Consider the following 24734-nt stretch of genomic DNA (forward strand, 5'->3'; position numbering starts at 1 on the left):
AACTTTGGAAACTTCTTTCACAACGTATGGATGAAATTTATGTATTTAGATTTTATTCAATTTTCCAAATATTCCAGGATACAAAGAGGACAAGCACCCAAAATTGGAGACTCAAGAAGGCCCTCTGCTCGTCCTTGTTTCTTCAGTATCCTTTGTGGAAGCTCACGCTCCCAGGACCCGCAACGGCCCTAAAATGCTCTGCCAGCTCAGACACAACATGAACCTGGGATGGACCTCCGCTCCTCCAGAGGGCGCTGCAGAGAGCTGCCCCTGGCTCCCGGTTGCATACGCGCCGGAAGCACTTCCTCCCCAGATGCATTTTTTTTTTTTCCGCTCTACAGTGTTCAAGGGTTCCCAGTGGCGTATTTCCGGTCCGCCGAGGTGCACACGTGCTACCGGGGAGGAAGTAACGTCAACCCGGGTAGCCGAGCTGTGGCGTTGCAGTGGAGTCGCTTCGCCGACAATATGTCGCATCTACCCATGAAACTCCTGCGCAAGAAGATCGATAAACGGAACCTCAAATTGCGCCAGCGAAACTTAAAGCTCCAGGGTGAGATGCGCGGGGACTGGGGGCAGGGGGCGCGCGGTTGCTGCGGGGGCCCACACCTGAGAACCCCTGCGGCCCGGAGGTGGAGCGGCTGCCTCCCCCGAGCACGTGTGCTTGTCGAGAGGGAAAGGCAGCCTGGCGAGGTCTCCAGTTGGTCCCGCGCGGGTGCCGCTCATCCCGTGCCCTGGATCTGCCCCGGATCTTACTTAGCTTCAGGGTTTCCTTACAGAGTCAGAGCAGGAGCAGGCCGCCTGAGTTCCTTCCCAGGCCTCCAGCCGGGCGTCCTGCTAAACCAGCTTGTTTTACATCTCCCACATTCCGACTCCCTCCCCACCTTCGCGTCCCACCTCATCCCCAACCTCCCCCCCGCCTCCATTTCGAATCAGACTGCTGAAACTTTCTCATCTCCACGCACCTTCCTTCCACATCTGTTTACTGCCTGCAACGCTTCAAAACAAGGTCAGTGTCTTAGCACAGCTTTCCTGATAACATTGCTTTCTCCCACCCACCTCCACTCCCGACTCCTGGAGCATATCCTGTTTGCAGCTCTAGAAGTGCGTCTGCACGTGTCCAGTGGTTGTCCTAACTTTAGGTTGTGAATTTCTGAAGCGCTGCCGGGTATTTGCATCCTTAGTAAAGACTTGCCTGAAAAGGCTGTTACCTTTCTTCCCCTCTTCATTTGCAGGCCTAAGTTCCTAACAATGAACCACAAATCTTGAAGTTAGAGTAACGTTTTTTGGATCATATATAACTTATCAACTCCCCCCACCCCCAGGGCAATGTTGGATCCTGTATAACCTATCGATCCCAGGGGGCGGTTCCTTACTCTGGATTTCAGCAGAGAGTAGAAGAGGACAGGTTTGTGGGTTTTAGAAATCATGGTTTGAAGTTCCCTTGTGTTTCTGATTCATACAGAATAATACAGCTCTACTGTTTCTTGGTATTTAAAGGTAACAAAGTATAAAAGGCCATGTTATTTTTTTATTGTATGTAAACAGGGAAACTTTTTAAAAGGCATCCCCAGGCATTTATATATGATAAGTAAGTGGTCGTATTAACAGAATTTTCAATTCACTGCTACCTAGGAGAGTTAAAGTTGAATGTTTTAAAGTTATATGAGAAGCAGTAGTTGTGTGAATAGCTGTTAGTGTTTTCTGGTACATCCATTAGCCATATATTTATCTGACGTTAAAATGTGTGTTTGTAACTACAGTTGCTAACCCCATCCGTTTAAATCTTTAACCTCATTGAAGTTTTGCTGTCCTAGATTCTTAACTCCTTGAGGACAGAAATGTGGGTTTTTTTTGAAGTTAAGAAATCAACGTAGCTTTCCCTTTTCCAGCATTTTTCATTAAAGGAAATTGTCCTATTGTAGAACGCCATAAATTATAAGTGGTTTTAATAGTGTACGCAAAAGGGAAATGAAAGCTAAACCATTTCAGTCATGGACACCGTGGGGTTTCTTATTTACAATTCCAACATTTTTAAGGAAACCTCCCCTTTTTAAACAGGGGCCTCAGATGTGAGCCTTTCAGAAACGCAGAATGGAGCCTATGAGAAACTGTCTGAGGAAACAGTGGGAAGTGGGAAGGTTAAAAAATCTCTAAAACAGTCTGTGAATGTGGACTTGTCAGAAGCCCGGAATGGAGAGATGGCTAAAGAAACAGTGGAAAACGTGCAAGTTAAAAAAAAAAAAAAAAAGAAATCTACCGTAATAATCAATGGAGAAGCAGCCACACGGCCTCCCAATTCAGAATCAAAAAAGAAAAAGAAGAAGAAAAAGAGGAAAACAGTGGGTGATGCTGGGCCTGGTGAGTACTTCAGTTTCTTTGAATTTCAGGCATCCATATAGTTTGCACGGTCACCATTGTACCTTTGTTCTGTTATTATTACTATATTCCTACCCCATGCAAGAATCCCCATACTCACTAGCATACCAGAAGCTAACCTGGTAGCAAAAGGAAATAGTGTGCGGGGGATGACATTTTTACTTTTGTTAAGATACTGGAAAGTGGTGTGCTTTTACATTCCCTTACTACTGAAGAAAACCTCACGCTTAAATACAAGCCTTCCTTGAATTCTAGAAACTTGCTCATTTTGACAGTTGGCTGGGCTTTTAAACAGACCATATTAGGGCATGGTATTTTAGGTTTATTACCTATCTGCAAACAGGATTGTGGAATTACACTAAGAAATCTGGGCTTAGTACACACTGTCTTCTTGGGCCTTTATTATCAATGGACTTTGCACTAATGATTCTTTTAAAATAAGAAGAATTTTTTTGTCAGTTTTTTTTCTATCATAAATTCCTCCTCATGAAAGGAGACTTACTGACATTTTGGATATGCAGAATGTATCAAACCAGCAGGTAACTTCTGTATAAATGGCACGTTAATTTCGAAGTGAGTGGAATGGCCAGGATGAAGGGGAGGCCAATTTCTCTTGGAAGGTGATTATATTTGAATAAGCTTACATGAAGAATAGGCTTTTTTTTTTAACGTTTATTTTTGAGAAAGAGACAGCATGAACAGGAGAGGGGAAGAGAGTCAGAGACACAGAATCTGAAGCAGGAGCCCAGCTCGAGGCTGAAACTCATAACCCATGGGATCATGACCTGAGCCGAAGTCAGATGCTTAACCGACTGAGCCACCCAGGCACCCTGAAGAATAGGCATTTTAATTGAGATATGAGCAAGCAGAGATTTCAAGGGAGACTATAACAGGTGTCAGAAAGCTATTCAGCCTTCTGCCTACTTTTGGAAATAAAGTTTTATTGGAACATTGCCATTCCCATTTGTTTACTTCGTTTCTATGGTGACCGAAACCACAGGGCATGCAAAACCTAAAATCTTTACTCTCTGGGTCTTTATAGAAAAAGTTTTGTCAGCACTGGGTTAGAATATTCTGTTCATCTATCTTAACTGAAATAAAGGTTTCATTTATTTTTTTAAGTTTATTTATTTATTTTGAGAGAGAGAAAGAGAGAGTGTGATGAGTGAAGGAGTGCAGAGAGAGAATCCCAAGCACCCTCCTTGCTGTCAATGCAGGGCTTGATCTCACAAACCATGAGATCATGACCAGAGCCAAAATCAAGAGTCAGACATTTAACCGACTGAGCCACCCAGACGTCCCTGAAGTAAAGGAGCTTTAGAAAGGAGCTTTATAGGGGCACTTCGGTGGCTCAGTCGGTTAAGCGTCCAACTTGAGCTCAGGTCATGATCTCACAGTTTGTAGGTTCGAGCCCTGCATCGGGCTCTGTGCTGACAGCTCAGAGCTTGGAGCCTGCTTCAGATTCTGTGTCTCCCTCTCTCTCTCTCTCTTTCTCTCTCCCCCAAAAAATAAGTAAACGTTAACATTGTTTTAAAAATGAGTTTGTGAATAAAAATTCTTAAAACAGTTACCAAAAATAAAATTTGGAATTACATACAGCATCAGACAAGTGTCTTATTTAAAGGTGACAAGAGCAGGGATGCCTGGGTGGCTCGATTGGTGAAGCATCCAACTTTACCTCAGGTCACGATCTCACGGTTTGTGGGTTCAAGCCCCACACAGGCTCTGGGCTGACAGCTCAGAGCCTGGAGCCTGCTTCAGAATCTGTGTGTCTGTCTGTCTGTCTGTCTGTCTCTCTCTCTCTCTGCCCCTCCCATGGTCACATTCTGTGTCTCAAAAATGAATAAATGTTAAAAAGAAGATAGCTTTAGAAAGGAGTTGTGTGGTTTTCCAGACATGGCGTACCTGTCCTCACACTGCCCATGGGTTGACCGTTTCCCAGAAGGGTGGTGGTCAGGTGCAAGGAAGAGGCCAGTCCTGGACCACAAAACGTCCTGAGTTCTGGTCCAGGTCAATTCTGTTCTAACTAGCATAACTAGCTACCATACATTTGTAAAAGCCCAGCATGGTAGTTAACCCATTTGACCCAGAGTGGACCATTGAAGAGTGTGATGGGGGGTAAGGCTGGAGGGGTAGTTGGGGACCCTATATGAAAGGTGTATGTAGAAGTAAAATGCCAGTAGGCTTTAACCCTTCTTCCCTTGGCCACTTCATTTCAAGGAGCTGCCAGTTTCTGTCCCCCAACTAAGTGGATTGTTCTTGCTCTGCACTCTCTGTAGTAACCTGAAGAGCCTTTGGGGTTTCTGCTCGTCTTTAAGCCAAAGTTAGCTTTTATAGAAGATTTCTGTTTAATGGCATAAGGAGAAATAAGGGCTTTTAAAAGCGTTTGAAATAATGAAACCTTAATCACAGCCCTTATTTCCCTCAGTGAAATACATGGAACTTGATGTGATTAATATACTTGAGTTGTTCAACTTGTCAAAATGTCTTGGTCATTTAAGGTGCTGTAATAGGCCTAAAAAATAGTTGGGGGTTTTTTGTTTTTTTATTTATTTTATTTTTTTACATTTATTTATTTTTGAGAGACAGAGAGAGACAGAACACAAGTGGGAAGTGTAGATAGAGGAGACACAGAATCTGAAGCAGGTTCCAGGCTCTGAGCTGTCAGCACAGAGACTGACTTGGAGCTCAAACCCATGCACCACAAGATCATGTCCTGAGCCGAAGTTGGACGCTCAACCGACTGAGCCACCCAGGCGCCCCAGCCTAAAAAATAGTTTTGTTGGAAAATCTGCATTGTCCCCCTGTGTTTTTAAATCAAAGAAAATCATGAAGGAGAGACATTCTTAGCTAATTAAAACTGGAAATGTATTAAGCTTTCAAGAACATGTCTCTTTGCATTACATGTCTTTTTATTTTGTGATCCTATTTGCTATTTTTATTTTAACAAAAATTCGGGGTGGGGGGTATCCTTTATAACCAAAGATACCAAAAAAGCAAAAACGGAAGACAAGGGGGAGTCTGAGGAAGATGTACAAGCGCCTGAAGAGACAGAAAACCATGTGGAGAAGCCGGATGATCAGGAAGAAGACGCTGAGGTGCCCAGCCTACCCCTGGGACTGACAGGTAACTTCACAGATGTCCAGAGAGACCTGAAAAATGCCATGCCTTTCTGAATTAGAGCATTTGAAATTTCAGTTGCGACTTTTAATTTACCTAGAAAAAGTGAGTATTGACAAGAAACACTTGTCAGCCAGCTACTGCTTTATCTTGCACACTGTGTGCCTTAGTTCTTCGTTTACTTGCATTCCTGACACTAAATATTTTGATGTGCACAGAAACAGCTTCTGGGGTTTTTTGTTCCTTTGCTTTTTTTTTTTTTTAAGGTTTTATTTATTTTTGAGAGAGAGAGACAGAGTGCAACCAGAGGAGGGGCAGAGAGAGAGAGAGGGAGACACAGAATACGAAGCAGGCTCGAGGCTCTGAGCTGTTAGCACAGAGCCCCGGGGCGGGGCTCGAACTCCTGGACCGTGAGATCATGACCTGAGCCGAAGTCACATGCTTAACTGACTGAACCACCCAGGCACCCCTGGTTTGTTGTTTTCTAAAGCTCATTCCATTTTGCAGTAGGAAAGCCATTGGCCCAGAAGTCTGGCGATCAGAGGTTTGCCACCTGCCCAGTTACAAATAAGGAAGGATGAGAGTCGTGTTATTGTTGGCCTTTTGCCAGCATAATGTCCTCTGGCCTCTGTTTTCTTTAGAAGGTCGAGAGGTGAGACTAGAATCGCTTGCTCCAAACCAGAAGTGTCTAGGGGTTACTTGAGTTGTTTGGTTTGGGTTTTTCAGTTGTTAAAATGTTGAAGCCTAACCCCAGGCTGGCTTAATCAAAATTGCAAAGATGATGGCAGTGGTTCTCAACCAGGGCAGTGACCAGGCCATGCCGGTTTACCCAGAACTTGACCAGTTGTAGCATTCGAGGTCCTGCATCCCATAAACCTCCTCCGTCCCAGGCACACCGTCAAGGTTGACTATCAACACATTTGGTTTTCAGAACTGGAGACAGGCTACTGGCATTTAGTGGCTAGAGGTCAGGGAGGCTGCAGAACATCCAGTAATGCAGAGGACAGCCCCTCGGGACAAAGTGTTACTCAGCCCAAAATGTCAGCAGTGGCAGGGTTGAACAGCACCTGGCTAACAAGCAGGGGCACGTATGGGGTGGGAGCACTCCAGGTGATTTTGATGCCTTCCCCTGCTGAAGCACCACTGCACATTCGGCATGTGGGTTCAGTCTAAATGGTGTGTGGCTACAGCTGACCTTCTCAGTTGTCCTTCTGGAATGAGATTAACAGCTCTTTTGATTGACTTTCCACTCCATTTTTGTTATGCTGGATGCCTTCACGTTTTATTTCAGATTGTTTAAACATTTCATTTCCCTCTGAACCACCGCCATCCTTGGCATTAGCGTTTCATACAAGTCCCTCAGTTACATCCCCCCTCCATCTTTTACTGTTGTTAGGATGTGGGTTCTGGATTTCACACAGCCATCAGCAGTGGAGAAACTTCAAAAGTAAGGGTCTTTGTCTTAGTATTACATAGCAGTGGTTGGGGTTTAGTCTTTTTCACTAGAAGAAGCTCTTCCAAGCTTGATTCCCACCCAGAAATGTCTTCAAACAGCAAAACTGATTACGTAACTGTAGCACTACTAACTACTTAAAAAGATAAATTTACTAATGATAAGATATCTTTTGCTTAGGAGCTTTTGAGGACACTTCATTTGCTTCTCTTACTGATCTTGTCAGTGAGAACACTCTGAGGGCAATAAAAGAAATGGGTTTTACAAACATGACTGAAATTCAGCATAAAAGTATCCGACCACTTCTGGAAGGCAGGTATGATTAACGTTGATTGATGTTTGGGCGTTGCTGTCTATTTTAGTGCTAGTAGTTTAGAAAGAAAATGCCAGTATGTTCTGTGGATTTTGCACTGTGTTGGGTTGATAATCCACGCTTCATTAAAGTCTAAGTTACTGGTGTTTGAAAAAAAAAAGAGTTCATTTCTGTTTTATAGCACAATTCTTATTTCCCAGGTATTTAACTTGTGATTGATTTTGGTGATAAAGAAACTAGGGACTTTATTTTTCTTATTCACGTTCTAGCTTTAATGCCTAAAATGTGATGGTATGTGGTAGGTATTCAATAGGGAGACTAAATATCTCTCTCTTCCTTTCCGTTTTTAATATTTAGGGATCTTCTAGCAGCTGCAAAAACAGGCAGTGGTAAAACTCTGGCATTTCTCATTCCTGCAGTTGAACTCATTGTTAAGTTAAAGTTCATGCCTAGGAATGGTGAGTCTCTGATCTGATCGTTTTTGCCAATATCTAACTGGAAGTTTATCATAATTGTTACTGACTACTGGCAGTACCTCCAGTACGACTTTTACCGTATATGGTTTTTTGCTTTTTAGGAACAGGCGTTCTTATTCTCTCACCTACTAGGGAACTAGCCATGCAGACTTTTGGCGTTCTCAAGGAGCTGATGACGCACCACGTTCACACATACGGATTGATAATGGGTGGCAGCAACAGATCCGCTGAAGCACAGAAACTTGGTAATGGGATCAACATCATTGTGGCCACACCAGGCCGTCTCCTGGACCATATGCAGGTGAGACAACACTATGATGAGGCGCCTGTCTCATTGTCTTGTGTGAAACATAAACCTCACGGCTAACGCGTTTTTCTTTGCCTTTGTCTTGGTAGAACACCCCAGGGTTTATGTATAAAAATCTCCAGTGTCTGGTTATTGATGAGGCTGATCGTATCTTGGATGTTGGGTTTGAAGAGGAATTAAAACAAATTATTAAACTTCTGCCAAGTAAGTCAGTAATATCTGCGAGGGTTTGCAAAGTGGTTGTTGGGAGCAAGAGAGGGTTCCTCCTAATGCCAGAATTTTAATACAGCCAAGTGCAGTAGTTGTGCTGAGGAGAGGTAGTTTGTGGGACAAGCGTCAGACTTAGCAGTAACTTAATACGGTGGTTTTGCCATTTTAGAGATTATAACGTAAGTTAGATAGTTCTGAGGTATTTCTCACTCCCGTTTGCCCCCACCACCCCATCTCTTTTTCTCACCCAACCGAACATCTCCCAGGTAGCCACAAACGTGTCACATACCTCGGTTATAGTATTTGTAACATTTAAAACTTCTTATACCTGTAATAAGGCCGTGATTCCATTTATCGTGGTTTGTTTTTTAATGCTTTGTTGAAGTATAATTGATACAGTCTGTACATATTTTAAGGATTCAGTTTGGTGAGTTTTGACATGTTTACACCTATGAAACCATCACCACAATCGCTACAGTGAACATCTCCATAACGGACAAAAGTCCTCTGTGTGCCTTAGTAATAATCCCTCCCTCCCCCTTTCAGAAGGAACGCCCTCACTGCTTCCAACAGCTCACACACTTCTCTGCCAGGTGACCATTGATCTGCTTTTTGTCACTATAGATGAGTTTGCATTTTCTAGAGAGTTATGAATGGAATCATACGGTAAAACTCTTTTGTCCGGTTTCTTTTGCGATTCATCCAAGCTGTTGCATGTGGCAGTACTTTCTTGTATTCTTGAGATGCATTCCATCAAATGAGTACACCACACCCCTGGGAGCGGGGTGGCTGGTGCGTGTTTAGCTTGTACCATTTTACATTCCCATCAGCAGTAGGTGGGTTCCGTGTTCTCTAATAAGTCTCGAAACTAGGTAGTATTAACCCCAACTCCATTCTTTTTCAAAATTGTTTTTGGCTATTCTCCCCTTTGCATTTCTGTATAAATTTTAGAATCGGTCTGTCCACTTCTACCCCATAAACCTCTGGGATCATGGTTGATACTGTACCAAATACAGATCATTGGTAGAAGACTGTTAAATCATTCAACCCATTAATAAGGTTTGCCTGCATTTATTTGCTCCTTATTTTCTCTCAACAGTGTTTGAGTTTCCAGTGCATAGATTTTTTTCACGTCTTTTATTAGATTTACCCCTGAGTATTTCATTAAAATTTCAACTTGAACTTGTTCATGGCTTGTATACACAAATGCAGTTGATTTTTGTGTATTGGTCCTGTATCTCGCAAAGTAATTAACTATATTCAATTGGATTGTTCATTATGACCCTCCAGATGAAGCTCCCCACTAAATTTTCTACATAAGCAATTGTATCCTCTATAAATTTAAAAGTAAATAAAATTCTTAGTTTTTTTTTCTCGCCTGATTGCACTGGCTAGAACCTCCAATACGGTACTGAGTAGAAGTGGCAAGAGTAGACATCTTTTGTCTTACTCTTGATCATAGAGAAGAAAGCATTCAGTCTTTGACCGTTAAGTATGATGTTAGCTGTAGATTTTTTTGTAGATACCCTTTACCAGATGGAGGATGAAGATGATTGCTTCTGTACCTGGTTTGCTGAGATTTTTTTCTGTTTATCTGCACATGCTAAATTACTTTTATTAATCCAGAATGGCATGCTGCAGATAATGTACAGTATGAGCATTTTTTTGTCACAAAAATGGCTTCCAAACCATTGAAAATGAAATTGCAGTAACAGCATAAAACAGAACAGTAACATCACCATAAGAAATAGATGTTAATGGTACGCCTGGGTGGCACATGGTTAAGCATCTGACTCTTGATCTCAGCTCAGGTCATGATCTCACAGTCAGAGTTCGAGACCTGCATCAGGTTCTACGCTGATGGCGTGGAACCTGCTTGGGATTGTCTCTCCTTCTCTCTGCCCCTCCCCAGCTATGCTTTCTCTCTCCCTCAAAATAAATTTTTTATAAAGTTAAAAAAACAGATGTTAAATTTTATCAAATGCTTTTACCGTGGCTATCAAAATGATCAAATGTTGGGGCGCCTGGGTGGCTCAGTCGGTTGAGCACCGACTTCAGCTCAGGTCATGATCTCATGGTTTGTGAGTTCGAGCCCTGTGTCAGACTCAGAGCCTGGAGCCTGCAGCCTGCTTTGCATTGTGTCTCCCTCCCCCTCTGCTTCTCCCCCACTCGCATTGTGTGTCTCTCTCTCTTTCTGTCTCTCTCTCTCTCTGAAAAATAAACGTTAAAAAAAATAATAAAATGATTAGATGTTTTTTCTTTAAATTTGTTAATAAAGTAAATTGTATTGGTATTTTTTAAACATGAAGCTAACCCTGCATTCCTGGAGTAATCACCACTTGGTCGTGATGCTACATTTTATATGCTGCATTCATCTTTGCTAAAATTGTATTCAGAAATTTTGCATCTGTGCTCACGAATCATTATTGAGTTTGGTATCAGGGTAATGGCTGGCTTCAAAGAATGAATTGGGAAGTAAAAACTCTTCAAGTCCTGGAGAGATTGATTGGGAGGAATTGGTAACATTTTTTCCTTAAATGTTTGATAGGATTCACCTGATACTTGGGGCTAGAGTTTCCTTTATGTGATGATTTTGGCTGTGATGTCTGTAATAGGTACTACAAAACTATATAGGTTTTCTGTTTCTTTTGAAGTGAGCTTTAGCCATTTCTCCATTTTATCTAAGTTGTCAAATTCATGGACATACAGTTGTTCGTGATATTCCCTTAACATCTGTAGTGATGCCACATGTCCCATTCCTGATAATTCTCCTCAGCATTTCTAGTTGTGAGGCAGTTCTAAAAATTCCCTGAAACCTTTGGGTTATTTATGTGTATCTGTTTCAGCTCGCAGGCAGACCATGCTCTTTTCCGCCACACAAACTCGAAAAGTTGAAGACTTGGCAAGGATTTCTCTGAAAAAGGAGCCATTGTACGTTGGTGTTGATGATGATAAAGCTAATGCAACAGTGGATGGTCTTGAGCAGGTACTTTTTGTCTACATCTTACATTTACGGCTCATCTCTGTGCCCTTGTAATTGTTTGGAGGATCATCCCAAAAGCAGATGGATTAATGAACTTTTACTTCAAATATAGTAAACTTGGGTATTGGATTGCTGCCTCTCCTGGTATCTATCAAGTATCTTAAACTCTGAATAACATGGTCAGCTCTCTTTATTCTGTTTCTTAAATATTGCCTGCCACATGGGAGACATTAATCACCACCAGTTGCACATGCAGTTAAAAAAAAGTCATTGTCATTTAATACTTTGCTCTAAGATGCAAGGTGACTTCGCAGATGGAGAGGCTGGTTTCAGGAGCCCTGCTGTGAAAAATTGGAAGTGAGGTGACAGATCCAAACGAGGTGGATTAAAAATAGAACCTTAGGGGCACCTGGGCAGCTCACTCTATAAAGCCACCAACTTCGGCTCGGGTCATGGTCTTGCAGTTCATGAGTTTGAGCCCCGCATTGGCTGTGTGCTGACGGCATGGAGCCTGGAGCCTGCTCCGGATTCTGTGTCTCCCTCTCTCTCTGCCCTCCTCCTCTTGCGCTCTGTATCTGTCTCGCAAAAATAAATAAACATTAAAAATTTTTAATAAAGAGGCATTTGGATGGCTCAGTTGGTTAAGCGTCTGACTTCGGCTCAGGTCATGATCTCACAGTCCGTGAGTTCGAGCCCCACGTCGGGCTCTGTGCTGACAGCTCAGAGCCTGGAGCCTGCTTCGGATTCTGTGACTCTCTCCCTCTCTCTCTCTCTCTCTGCCCCTCCCCCACTCATGCTTTGTCTCTGTCTCAAAAATAAATAGTAAAAAAAAAAATTTTCAGTAAAAAAAGAACCTTAAGATTGAGTCATTTGATGAATAAAATATTTCAAATAATCTAGCTTAAGGTCTTTTCGTTGGCTGTGTATTTTAAGAAATACGTTCAGTCAGCCTTGTTATTTTGTTTAGGACAGTGCACTTAGGCTATGGTTATTTGAGATCTTGCTTTTAAGGACCTTTTTAAAAATGAAGCATTGATATGCTCTGAGGGTTCCCAGTGAGCAGAGATGTTACCGTATCATGATTGCACAAACTGTTGGTAAGCAGAAGTCTGCAATCTCAGAGATAGGAGAAGCATTTAGTATCTAGTGATTGCACCCAGTAAAAGGAGCCAAAAGAACTAGAATTAGTCTCATTTTAGGAATGCTCTGTTGTAATGGAGATAGTAATTGCTGTGGGTAAGGCATGACGGTGTAGTATGTGATGCGTATATGTGCTCTCCCTCAAATCGTATTGGTTCATAAAGCCGCAAGCGTCTGAATGTTTTTACCTGTTCACTTGGACCACTTCTAGGGATATGTTGTTTGTCCCTCCGAAAAGAGATTCCTCCTCCTGTTTACATTCCTTAAGAAGAACCGGAAGAAGAAACTGATGGTCTTCTTTTCCTCCTGTATGTCCGTGAAATACCACTACGAGTTGCTGAACTACATCGATTTGCCTGTCTTGGCCATTCACGTAAGTGATTATCATGAGTTTATTTAGCACAGTTGCACTTACCAAGTTATATGGATTGTGGGGTTTGCAGTATCGCTCTTTCTAAATCTGGAACGATCCCACGTGGAGGGAGCTGTGCTGGGTGTAGAGGGGTGAGGACCACAGAGGGGTAAGAGATACCATCCACTTAGGGAAATAGGATACAGGCCAGAGAGTGAAATTGAAATGTAGGTTAATAGTTCCACAGCTTGGGGGTTGTACCTCCAGATCTCCCAGAAATGACCTCAAGTTTCCAGCTCTAATGGATGTTTTGATTCGATTCTAGGGAAGGCAGAAGCAGAATAAGCGTACAACCACGTTCTTCCAGTTCTGCAATGCAGATTCAGGGATATTGTTGTGTACAGATGTGGCGGCCAGAGGGCTGGATATCCCTGAAGTCGACTGGATTGTGCAATATGACCCTCCAGATGACCCCAAGGTAACTGGCATTCTCAGAGCTTCTCTACAATGGCTGTACATTAAAGAATAAACATCCCAGTTTCCCTGAGAAATAACTGTATTTCATATTCAAAGGTTTACCCCTTAGTTACTCCAGTCATGTGTTTTTAAAAATTTATTCATTTAGAGAGAGAGCATGCACACGAGAAAAGTTGCAAGCCGGGTGTGCACTGTGGGTGTGGAGCCCAACTCGGCTCAGACTCACAAACCGTGAGATGATGACCTGAGCTGAAACCAAGAGTGGGCCACCTAACTGACTGAGCCACCGAGGCGCCCCTCAAGGCATGTTTTATTTCTATTGTATACTGACTATAGTATTTCTCTGGTGCTGATGGTGGTTAGGGCTTTTGCTGACCCAAAGTGGATGTGCAAGATTTGAGAGGCCTCAGTGAGACTGAAGTCAGGAATTCATGTACTTGAAATGGTCTGTTAAGAGCAGTAACTGGTTTTAGAAGGAAATAAAATTTGCTTCCACAAATAGAGAAGATTTTGTAGCTTATGTATTAAAATAAGTTTTATTAAATACTTTCAACAAGAGATAGATTACGTAAATCGTCACGTAGCATCAAAACATGTTCAAAAAGTTATTTTGAAGATGAAGCACACTTAGTATTAATAGTCATTTTTGGGGGCACCTGGGTGGCTCAGTTGGTCAAGGGTCTGACTTTGGCTCAGGTCATGATCTCGCTGCTCGTGAGTTCAAGCCCCGCGTCAGGCTCTGTGCTGACAGTCTGGAGCCTATTTCGGATTCTGTGTCTCCCTCTCTCTCTGCCCGTCCCCTGCTCATGCTCTGTCTCTCTCAAAAATAAGTATTTTGAAAAAATTAAAATAGTCATTTTTTTCTTAGATCATAGAGTTAATGTAAATATCATGTCCAGTGACCAGTGAGTGTCAGCCTCGGTCATTGCCCTGTTAGCTCTCAGGTGATGGTGCATGCGGAAGCCGGGGACATGGGGAAGGGACGTGCGGCACAGTCCCAGGGGAGGAGCACCTTTTCATCCAGATGTGCTGACATGCTTCTGTCCACCACGTGCGGGTCCTGGAAAAACAGGTTCCGTGGAAGTTGGTGTATTAATTCAGGTTCTTCTCTCTCCACCACAGGAATATATTCATCGTGTGGGAAGAACAGCCAGAGGCCTGAATGGAAGAGGGCAGGCCTTGCTCATTTTGCGCCCTGAAGAATTGGGTTTCCTTCGTTACTTGAGGCAATCCAAGGTAAAGATACCAGTTTGGAAAATCTTAAGCTGGGAACAGATCCCTCTTGGTAGGAGCTGTGTGCCAGTGCCCATGGCCTTAAGCACCATTTCTGGATGGGTCTGAGGTGTCGGGAGTCACTGCTGCTGTGGGAACAGTAAGAGCGGTTGGACAGGTGACCGTGATGCGGGGCTGGCCTGAAACAGGCACAGCCCTGGGCCTCTGTTGATCCACCGTGCTTGTCGTGTCTCCTGGCGCCTCCCTTTGCCTAGAGCCCTGTTTGAAACCTCTGCCCCTTCTGAGCTGCGTCACACCTGTCGCCTCCACCTGCCGCCCTGCTGTAGCATCGTTTTCACCCAGACTCCATTCACTCTTGCCTCTTCCTCCTCCTCCTATCTTCTTTTTTTTTTTTTTTTTTTTTTTAATTTATTTTTGGGACAGAGAGAAACAGAGCATGAACGGGGGAGGGGCAGAGAGAGAGGGAGACACAGAATCGGAAACAGGCTCCAGGCTCCGAGCCATCAGCCCAGAGCCTGACGCGGGGCTCGAACTCACCACGAGATCGTGACGTGGCTGAAGTCGGACGCTTAACCGACTGCGCCACCCAGGCGCCCTCCTCCTCCTCCTATCTTCTATTAGTCGACTCTGTTTTACCTCCAGTCTCTCCTGTGACCATCTCCGATCTCCCACTAAAACAACAGCTTCGACCCTAAACCCACTGTCCTTCTTCCCCTCCCTCCATCGTGGCTGCTGCTGGTTGCCTTTCTTCCTTCTGCTTTGGAAAGCGGTTTTTATTTTCGCTATACAGTGTCCAGTCACCCTGAGCCGCAACACACCCTAATCTGGCTCTGGCCTCATTCCATCCACCAAACCTGAATTCGTTAGAATCCCGAATGGCCTCCTTTTTGCTCAGTCTTGTGCACACCAGTCAGGCCTTCTCCTGACATTTGGCACCCCCTTGGCACAGTCTTGCCAGGCGGATGTTCCTCTACCGTGCACGTACGTGCAGTTTCCAGAAATGGCCCTTGCACCTTTTCTCTGGAATGCTCTCTGCCTCGATCTCTAGAATGCCTCTGGTTTCAGCGAGCTGTGCTGTCTTCTGGGAAGCCGCCCCTGATCTCCTGGCGTTCGTGTTCCACAGCACCTGTGCTCATCCAGCTGTTTTATCCTTTACCTGTGTTCCCTGCAAGATTGCAGGCTCAGGGTGGGACCGGGACAGCTATTTTTCTAGCACTCTCGGAGGTCTGCCATTTTTGCAGTTATCTGGTAAGTGACGGCTGGTGAGAGATCCTTCCTGTAGGAGTTTGTGGTCATCACGACCTCCGGCCATCACAAAGGACAGCTTGCGGCCAGGACAGCTCTCTCGACATGGAGGGAGGAGCCAGCGGTCCTTTTGACTGGAAGCATCGGGCTGCCTCATGGGGCATCCAGAGATCCTTACGTAGAAAAGGGCTTCATGGATCCACTGTCCCTGTCCAGTTCCTTGACTTTTTTTCAGGAAGGTTCCCCAGCCCAGTTCTTGTGAAGTTAGCAGAGGGAAGATAAGACTTTCCCATTGGCTTCAGGAGACCAGAGGAGCAGCTGTGGTGAGGGAGCTGCACAGGCCTGGTTGTCTGTCCTTCTCTTCAGTTCCTCCTCAGCTGCATCGGCTCCGGCTTTTCCCGGCTCTTCGTGGGACACTTGGCACTGCTCGTTCATCTGAAAGTCTCAACGTTGATCTACCCTGGTTGACTAATCTTCATGCTTTTGTTTTCTAGGTTCCATTAAGTGAATTTGAGTTTTCCTGGTCCAAGATTTCTGACATTCAGTCTCAGGTACGCTTTGTGTTTTGTTTCTGTTTTGTGGGTAAGAGGTAGCCTTATCCGGGGCACTGCCTTTATAGTATTTCATTGGTAGTTGTCCTCTGAGTCTCCCCTTTCCATAAAACCAGTGGTTTGAACCGTGTTCTTCTAGGGTTCTTGCTGTGCTGGTTACCACATTCCAGGGTTCCCTGCCTCATTCCAGTTCATACCTTACAAGAACTTGGACATTATTCTTCCCCCATCCTGGTTTCACAAATATTATGAAACTTGGAGCAGATGTTTTAGAATATGTGTTTTTTTATAGGGTGGTTTTGTTCTAATAATGTATAGGAAGTCTGCTTTTGTATTATTACTGACACTGATGTCTCTTTTTTCTTTTCAGCTTGAAAAATTGATTGAAAAGAACTACTTCCTTCATAAGTCAGCCCAGGAAGCATATAAGTCCTACATTCGAGCATATGATTCTCATTCTCTGAAACAGATCTTTAACGTTAATAACTTAAATTTGCCTCAAGTTGCTCTGTCCTTTGGTTTCAAGGTGCCTCCTTTCGTTGATCTGAGTATCCTTTGTTGTTAGGAATTCATCCAGGAACTAAGGGACAGAAGGTTGACAGGGGCATTCGGGCCTAGCACTTGGTTTGGTATGTGCTCCGCCTGAGGTCTGGAAGCCCGGGAATGCATTCTGGTCACTGCTTGTCAGGGCTAGCACAGAGTAGGCCGGGATTAGTTGTCACAGTGGGGATTGCAAAAACAAGACAGCTTGTGATTTGGCCTGTAAAAACAAAGGAGTTTAACTGGCCAACAGTGAAGGCCAGAGAGAAATGCAGAGGGGTAAAATTGCAGGGCTTGGGTGGTTATGAGGCTTCCCTGTATGAGATCTGAGATCTGTGGAGACCAGCATGTCCTGGAGCTGAAGATAGGAGATGAGACCTCAGAGTTTTTATCCGCTTAGAGCCATTGAAGGATTTCATACAAGGAAGTTGCAAGATTAGCAAAAGAAAATAAAATCTAAGTGCTACTCAGGGTAAAAGGCAAAGGAAACCCCTCCAGTTGCTTCTGTGAGGTTGATCGCGTTTTCCACAGAGGAAACAACCAGCTAGAGTGAGGCCAGCTAACGCTCTGGCACGGACTCCCAAGGCAACAAGATTTGGGGTCACTGGCCTCATCGTAGGCAGTGCGTGAACGTCCGTCGTGATGAATGCTTGCTGAATCATGTGGAAGGAAGGACTCCTTCAGTCACTATAACATTCCTGAATGCAGTCAGAACAGAGGTGAAAGTCGTTTGTTTTGACACGGAGGGTGGTGTGTAAACTTGCTAATTTACCTCTGGACTCCTTATAAGTAATTGTCTTCGGTTTCATTGTGTGGAGAACACAGTTAACAGGACCATTACCTTAGGCCTAAAAGTCAGAGCTGCTAATTTTAGGCCACATCAAGGGGCCATTCCAGACTTCCTGGAAATGTCACATAGGCTTATGTTGACATTTTCATGGTGCAGGGAGGGGGTGTGGCAGCATAGGAGCGGTGGACAAACTGGTTCGTTCTCTGTGTGGATGTTAGGTGGGAGTTCATTATCTGCATGTTGCTTGATTTCCTTAACATCCGCCTTTAGACGTGAACAGCAATGACGGCAAGCTGAAGAAGAGAGGTGGAGGCGGCGGATTCGGCTACCAGAAAGCCAGGAAGGTGGAGAAGTCCAGAATCTTCAAACACATCAGCAGGAAGTCATCTGACAGCAGGCAGTTCTCCCACTGAAGACCCGCCTTCCTCTCTTCCTCAGTAGCTTCGTCCTGATACGGATTTTTCCCTTTCTCTAACAGAGGAATTTTTGTGGCTTCAGGATTGGGACTGGTGGAACAGGAGTATACATGGACTTGGGCTGCAAGCGCTGGGCACTGATCACTTCCAGGAAATACCTCTCTTACTTGGGGATATAAAACACAGTTCATTTTTTTAGGTTGCTCAAGGGCAAAACAAAGGATCTTTTGGATGGAATATTTTAATTCTATTTCCTCCAAGTGTGTCATTGTTTTAATATAATTCCTTTTGTACCTTTTCCTCTGGGTGGCTGAGGATTTTCACGGCACGGATTTTGTACCAACCTGCTGTAAAAGGCAGTGACCTGATACTCTGAACAGGTGCTGGTGGTAGTGATGCAGAAAATTGTCTCCACTTACTTGGGTTTGTTTTGGGTTGTTTCTTGGACCTTAACTGTAGTTCTTGACCTCCCCTGAAAATGCTGCTGTGGCTAGGAAGCACCTTAGGTCAGAGGTGGCATTGATTTTTAAATAGGCCAGATTTTAAAACTGTGGCTGTTCCCCTTCTTTTTTTCAAGAGTGAGAAGTTTGGGTTATTTGACGTTGTTTGAATAAAGCACCCTCAGCCCTCCCAACATTTGTTGGGAGCAGAGGGAATCATATCTTTGAGCCTCATTTACACCAGTATAGGTGTAATACTCTTCTATTCTCCATTTGATAACTTAGCAAAAACCTTTTCGAAAAGGCAGAGTGGTAATAGACCTCACTTGGCTCTGCTTCAGGTGGTTTGGATTTTGGTGAGCCCTTCCAACTCTGCAGAGTATCAGGGAGGCAGAGAGAGCATCTTGTTGAGAAAAATAGCCCCTTTCGGATCCACAAAACACAGATTTGTGATGAAAATTGGAAATGAACAGAGGTCAGAGCAGCAGAGACGGGTTTAGTCTGGCGGGGGTTTTGTTACGAGAGCTCTTGATTTCCAGCGTGTTTCCTATGTCTTATTTCCAGTGCATCTTGTAACTATAAAAATGGTTATTAGATTTTTATCAATTTGAAACTAAAGTTGCTTAGCGTCATTTTGCTGTTACGCCAGGTAATAGTGATAGGCTCCTAATAAAATAAGCACATTGAGAGCGTCAAATGTGGAAGAAACAGCCTGATAAAAATAGCATCCCAGGAGTAAAAAAGAAGAGTGATATTCTGCATCTGGACTCGACCCCTGGCCCCTTGGCCCCATGGCTCAAGCTGCCCTGGGGTTCAGGCCTTGACCGCTGGACTCCTGGTTTTTAATAACTATTCCTCTAAGACATCTGGTAACTTGTTTTTCTTTTTTGTTTCAGACATAGTCCTGTCTCAGAAAATACACAAAAACAAAGGGAAGAGTATTTAATCCAGAGCAGGAGTAAATACTGTCGGTATTTTAGTACATACTCATCCAGTGTTTTGTATACACGCTTTTACATTTTTTTATCAGAAGTGAAGTCATCCTCTATCCCCAATTTGGAACCGGCTTTTTTCATAACATGCTATTTTCCTGTGTCATTAAATAATTATGTCACTTTTGTATTTCCTTTATACTACATTTTGTTAACTCTCGTTCGGTCTACCTACACCAAGGTTGTAGGTACCTGCTGGTCACAGAGGTCTTGTGCCTGTATGTTGTGCTGTGGTTGACCTCCATTATGAGTAGAAGTCAGTCTACAGAGATCTCGTGAGATCAGTACATAAACAGAAGGTGGAAAGATTGTTCCTTCTATGGGAATGGCTCATTTCTGGTACTTGCTGAGTCAGGAGGATCTGCTGGCAGCATGGGCCAGAGGAGGGGCCTCCAGACAGCCAGTCCTGACCAGCCTGGCGGGGATTCAGATGTGAGAGAGCCAGTGGTTAGAATCCGATAGGAGGTCAGAGCAGCACCGTGTGCAGGGCTCATGTGCACGAGAGGAAGGGATCCTTCGGCTTATGTGCTGAGAGCGCAGCTGCTGGGGGCATGTGTGGGGCCGGTAACATGACAAGTGGGATTAAGTGGCTTCAGCCAGGAAGGGCAGGCAGCATGCATGGGCAGGGAGCCAAGCAGATCACTCGTGCAAATAGAAATCTCTGGGTCCTCTGGGCTTCCAGGGACCATACGCCATTCCTTATCTAAGTCTTTGTCTTAACTGCCCATGTTGGTGTAAATAAAGCCAAATTCAAAATACCCAAAGAGGATCTTGTCTATTGAAAAATATGTAGTGCTTAAAAATGAGTGCCTGGATTCAGATTCCAGCTGTGCCTCCTTTCTAGGTCTGTTACATGTGTAAAAGGAGGTAACAGAACAACATAAGGTGATGAGAATTGAATGAGCTCACGGAAGTGCATAGGAGAATGTTTGCTGCAAAGCTCTTTTCCTGTAAGCTGTCTGTTAAGCGCGTCCCACAGGAAAGGTTTGCCGTTCCATAGCATCGGGTACAGGGACTCCAAAAACCCTGAGCCAGCTTGAGCCTGTTGGCAAAATACAGGCAGGATTTCTGGCAGCCCAGTGCCTTGGAATTATGATCTGACCCAGGTTTTGGAAAGCATTCCTCTTCTGCAGCACTTTCCTAAGGCAACTGTCAAACAGATGAAAGCCATTTTCAAGGCTACTCTGTTTTGTACTGGGTGTTAGTGGAGGCAGTAATTGTGTCTTTGGATAATCCTAGGTTGTCATGAATTGAAAGCCTGCTAGGTGCTGGTGGACAGGATGAGTTCTTATGAACCTGGTTACGGTATAGAGAAGGCAAAGAGGTGACAATTGCAATATTGTCTAAGTTGTGTAATGGATGCCGATAGAGATTCCAGCCGTTTCTGAAGCTGAAAGATCCTTGGATTCTGGTAGACATTAGCTGGTGGGAAGGTGATGGAACCTTCTCTGCCTGTAGAAGGTAGGCCTCTCTTCGGGAACTGGAGTTCCCAAATACTGGTTTGACTTAAGATTGGCTTCTTAAGAAACACCAAGATGTAAGATTTTCATCCCTCGTTTCTAGGAGATTGTGACTTAGGCCTTTGGTGGGGCAGAAGAACCTCTGGATGGGTTTCATGCCACCAGTAGGTTTGGGGACATCCATACACCTACAGCCTCTTACTAAACCTTTTAACGTTCTCATCTTGCAAAGGGAGAATGCCCAATACAGGAAATGGTGTTAAGATGTTTAGTCCTGCACGAACTGGGTGGCCCAGAGGAGACACATAGACTCGGGCTTTCCAGAGCAAGCAGCCATGAGTTTGAATGGCTTATGTGGGAAGAGGCCCTCGCTGTAGGTCAGCATAACAACCATGGCTCCCCTCCTCCTTCCAGCCAAAGCCTCCAGATCCCCCAACAGCACTCCATTCAGTTGGAATGCAGTTGCTTGGTGTTGGCACAGGAGATGAAATTGATTTGCCTTGGCCACTTTGTCCAGGACTCGGCATCCTCATCTGTAATTTAAGGGGGAATGCGAACATTTTAACTGGGCGAGACTAGTGGACATTTTTTGTTGGAGGTGCTGCCCAGCGTCTAACCTTCCTGTGCTTGCAGACGGTGCCGTGTTACCCCTGCTGGGTCTTCAACCCACTTCCCATCAGAAAAGCCTCCGCTGCAGCCAGGACCGGCCTGGGACCCAGGTTTGACAGATCAGGTATCCTGCCCTAGACTCAGAGTCAGGGACTAACACTACAAGTGGCGTCTTCCTGATCCCGCTTCCGGGGGCTGCTGTGTTGGGAGCAGAGGCGTGATCAGCTCTGGTTTTCCAAACCTAGTTCTCTAGTCATCTGTGGTTGCTGTTGTTTCAATTAATTCCTTTTCGCTTTCAGAGTAGCTCTTTGTTGCTCCTATTTGAGAACCCAAGGCCCCTCTGATGTAGCGATGCTCTGACTTGGTTTCCGTCTCCCTCTGTAGGTAGGCTGTCTAGGCTGCTTGCATCCTTCATGCCCCCCTTGCCCGGAGCTGCCCTGCCCCACAGCACAGGGGAAGTGGTGGGTTTAGAGCAAGGCCAGGACTGGAAACATGAAAGGAAGGATGTGTGAAAGGAAGAACAAGGGGCCAGCTCACCACCTCGAGGTACAGATCACGGAAGAGCGGGTCTGGAGCTGGAGGTTTGGGAAGCAGGAAGAAGCGGTGCCTCCAGCACCGCTCAGCCTAGTGGGGAATAAATACGCACCGGGGAGGGGCAGGCTGACGGGCTTTGGAGGGCCCAGGGCAGCAGTTTCTGGAGTGAGGCAGAACCTGGTGGGAATCTCCGTCCCGCCACTTACTGTGAGGCCTTGAGGAAGTGGACTTCCCTCTCTGTGCCTCAGTTTCCTCAGCTGTAGAAGGAAGCGGTGGAGTCGACGGGAGTAAACGCAGTCATGCTTGAGAAGTACTTAGCACAGAATGGAGCAGTCCGCCGTTAGAAATGACAGCTATTGGTGGAGCGCCTGGGTGGCTCAGTCGATTGAGCGTCTGACTTTAGCTCAGGTCATGATCTCGCAGTTTGTGGGTTCGAGCCCCACGCCGGGCTCTGTTCTGACAGCTCGGAGCCTGGAGCCTACTTCAAGTTCTGTGTCTCCCTCTCTTTCTGCCTGTCCCCTGCTCACACTCTGTGTCTCTCTGTCTCTCAATAATAAATAAACATAAAAAAAAAAGGAAATGACAGCTATTGGTAACCACTTCCGAGAACATCAAGAAAGGGGACAGACAGTGATAAAAAAAAAAAAAAAAAATGTTCTCTAGAACTTACCTGCTCTCTCACATCCTCTTGCCACCATCAGAATGTCATGGGCTCCGTGTCTTTAGGCCAATCAACTCTGAGGGTCTCCCTGTTTCTGATTCAACAGGCTCCCCAGCAGAGGGCCCTTAGCCAGGGCTGAAAGGGACAGCGGCTGCCACAGGGGTGTCACACTCCCCCTGCACTTCTGCATAGGATCTTGGGGCAGGGGGTTGATTGGACTCTGTCTTGTGGTAGAGGAGGGCTGCAGGGGGCTCCTCTCCAGCTACAGGAAAGGGGACAGCATAGGGAAGAGGGGACAAGCACTTGGTAGGTTCTGTCATCCTCCAAGCATGTGCTTAGGACACTTCAGCTACAGGTCTGACCCCTGGGAAGGCCAGCCTCTGACTTAGCTCTCCATATACTTGACCTTTACACCTGCCTTCTGGCAGCCCTGGGAAGGACAGGTATCATCCCCATGTTACAAAGGAAAAGGAAGTTCAGGAGAGAGTCACTGTTAGCTGCTTATTTAAAAAAAATTTTTTTTTAATGTTTATTTTTGAAAGAACACCGATGGGGGAGGGACAGAGGGAGACACAGAATCTGAAGCAGACTCCAGGCTCTGAGCTGTCAGCACGGGGCCCGACACAGGGCTTGGAACCCACAAACCACGAGATCGTGACCTGAGACCCCGGCGCCCCTGTGGTCCCTAATAGCTTCTTCAGTCAATGGCCTGGCCACCTCTACTTCCAGCAGGGTCTCTGTTGTACTGTAGAGTGTTCTCCCACTCACCCTGAAGCCAGGGGCACTGGACCACTCACTTGGCTCCTAGGCCGGCTGACCCGGGCTTCTCCTCCCGCAGGAGAGGGAACACCGGTGTCCTCGAAGCGCAGGGTAGGGACGGTCAGTACCTGAGAACCTGAGTCCTAACAGCTGGCCGTGCGAGGCAAGGACACTAGTCCTTACAGCTACCAGGGCAGCTTTGATTGAGGAAAATAAAAGGTCAGAAACCACATAAGTGGCAGCCTCAACTTCGTTCTCTGGACCATCTTCCCCTTATTGCCAGTGGAGGATATTTGGTACGTGTGCACCTTGCTCAGGATTCTTGGCAGCCTTGGAAGAGTAGCTGCATTCAGCCTTGGGACCGTGTTCCACAGCTATAAAAACTGGGGTTTGAATATTAATAGGGCTCCACAGGAACTGAAGACGGTGTGAGACAAGCTATGTGTTGACCCCAAATTAGACATTTAACAGTCTCATTACAGACTATTCCACAAACCAGTGTGGCAAGGAATCAAATTCACCACCATTTGCTGCCTTAGAGAATTGTCCTCTGACGAATCCACTTGGGTTAGCCCTTTCTCATCTGCAATGGAAAGAACATCCCTCTACGCGTTTTTCCCCTTAGCTCTGGGGGACTTAAAGTGGATTGAGTGGCTGGAGGGAGGACTCTGCTTTTTGTCCCTCTTCTTTCTCTTCACCTCTAAAGACCTGCTAAACATGCCTGAAAAGGTTTCCATAGCAATACTTTCTGAGCAGTAGGTGAACCGAATTGCACTATTGAAATACTAATAGCCTGAGGAAGTCTGATCCCCTCCAAGCCTGGAGGCTGCTAACACGGGGCAGGAGGCGGGGTGGATGAATTCCCTGGGTGATTATTCAGGGAGCCTGTGGTGTGGAAGCTCCAACTCCCAGTAGCTTCCACAACCCCCAACTGCCCCCCAACTGCCCCCCAGCGCTTCACCTCCAAGCCGCTCATCCCAGAAGCTCAAGTGACAAAAGACAAATGGAAACAGGAAGGCAGGGAGATACTTGAAATTCATACCAAAAACGACGTGTTTTGCAAAGGCCTCCTACAGAAATTCTGGGAAGATGGTGGCAGTGACACCAGGATAACTTCTGGATTTTTCTGAACCCCACATAAAAGCTGAGTACCTAGAGGGCAAAACTAAGAAGCCAAAGACAGTAATTACAGCAAAAGCAGGTGACGGGTGTCCCCAAAATCCAAGTGGGTGGGACAAGGCACCGAACGGCCACGCGACTGCTTGTTACCGGCGAAGTGCCAGAGGAAATGCGGCAG

At 45.3% G+C, this 24734-nt stretch overlaps 1 protein-coding gene across 1 annotated transcript; it reads left to right on the forward strand.

Moving 5' to 3' along the window:
• The first annotated feature begins 368 nt into the window (after positions 1-368).
• DDX18 (DEAD-box helicase 18) lies at positions 369-19681 on the forward strand. The gene is made up of 14 exons (XM_049615727.1): positions 369-550; positions 2059-2358; positions 5362-5502; positions 7130-7265; positions 7620-7720; positions 7840-8039; positions 8135-8249; positions 11102-11241; positions 12590-12751; positions 13056-13208; positions 14330-14443; positions 16180-16236; positions 16607-16784; positions 17837-19681. The coding sequence occupies exons 1-14, from the start codon at positions 466-468 to the stop codon at positions 17977-17979; spliced, it is 2025 nt and encodes a 674-aa protein (XP_049471684.1). The 5' UTR covers positions 369-465; the 3' UTR covers positions 17980-19681.
• The last annotated feature ends 5053 nt before the right edge of the window (positions 19682-24734 follow it).

Source organism: Panthera uncia (assembly GCF_023721935.1).
Source record: "Panthera uncia isolate 11264 chromosome C1 unlocalized genomic scaffold, Puncia_PCG_1.0 HiC_scaffold_3, whole genome shotgun sequence".
NCBI lineage: Eukaryota > Metazoa > Chordata > Mammalia > Carnivora > Felidae > Panthera > Panthera uncia.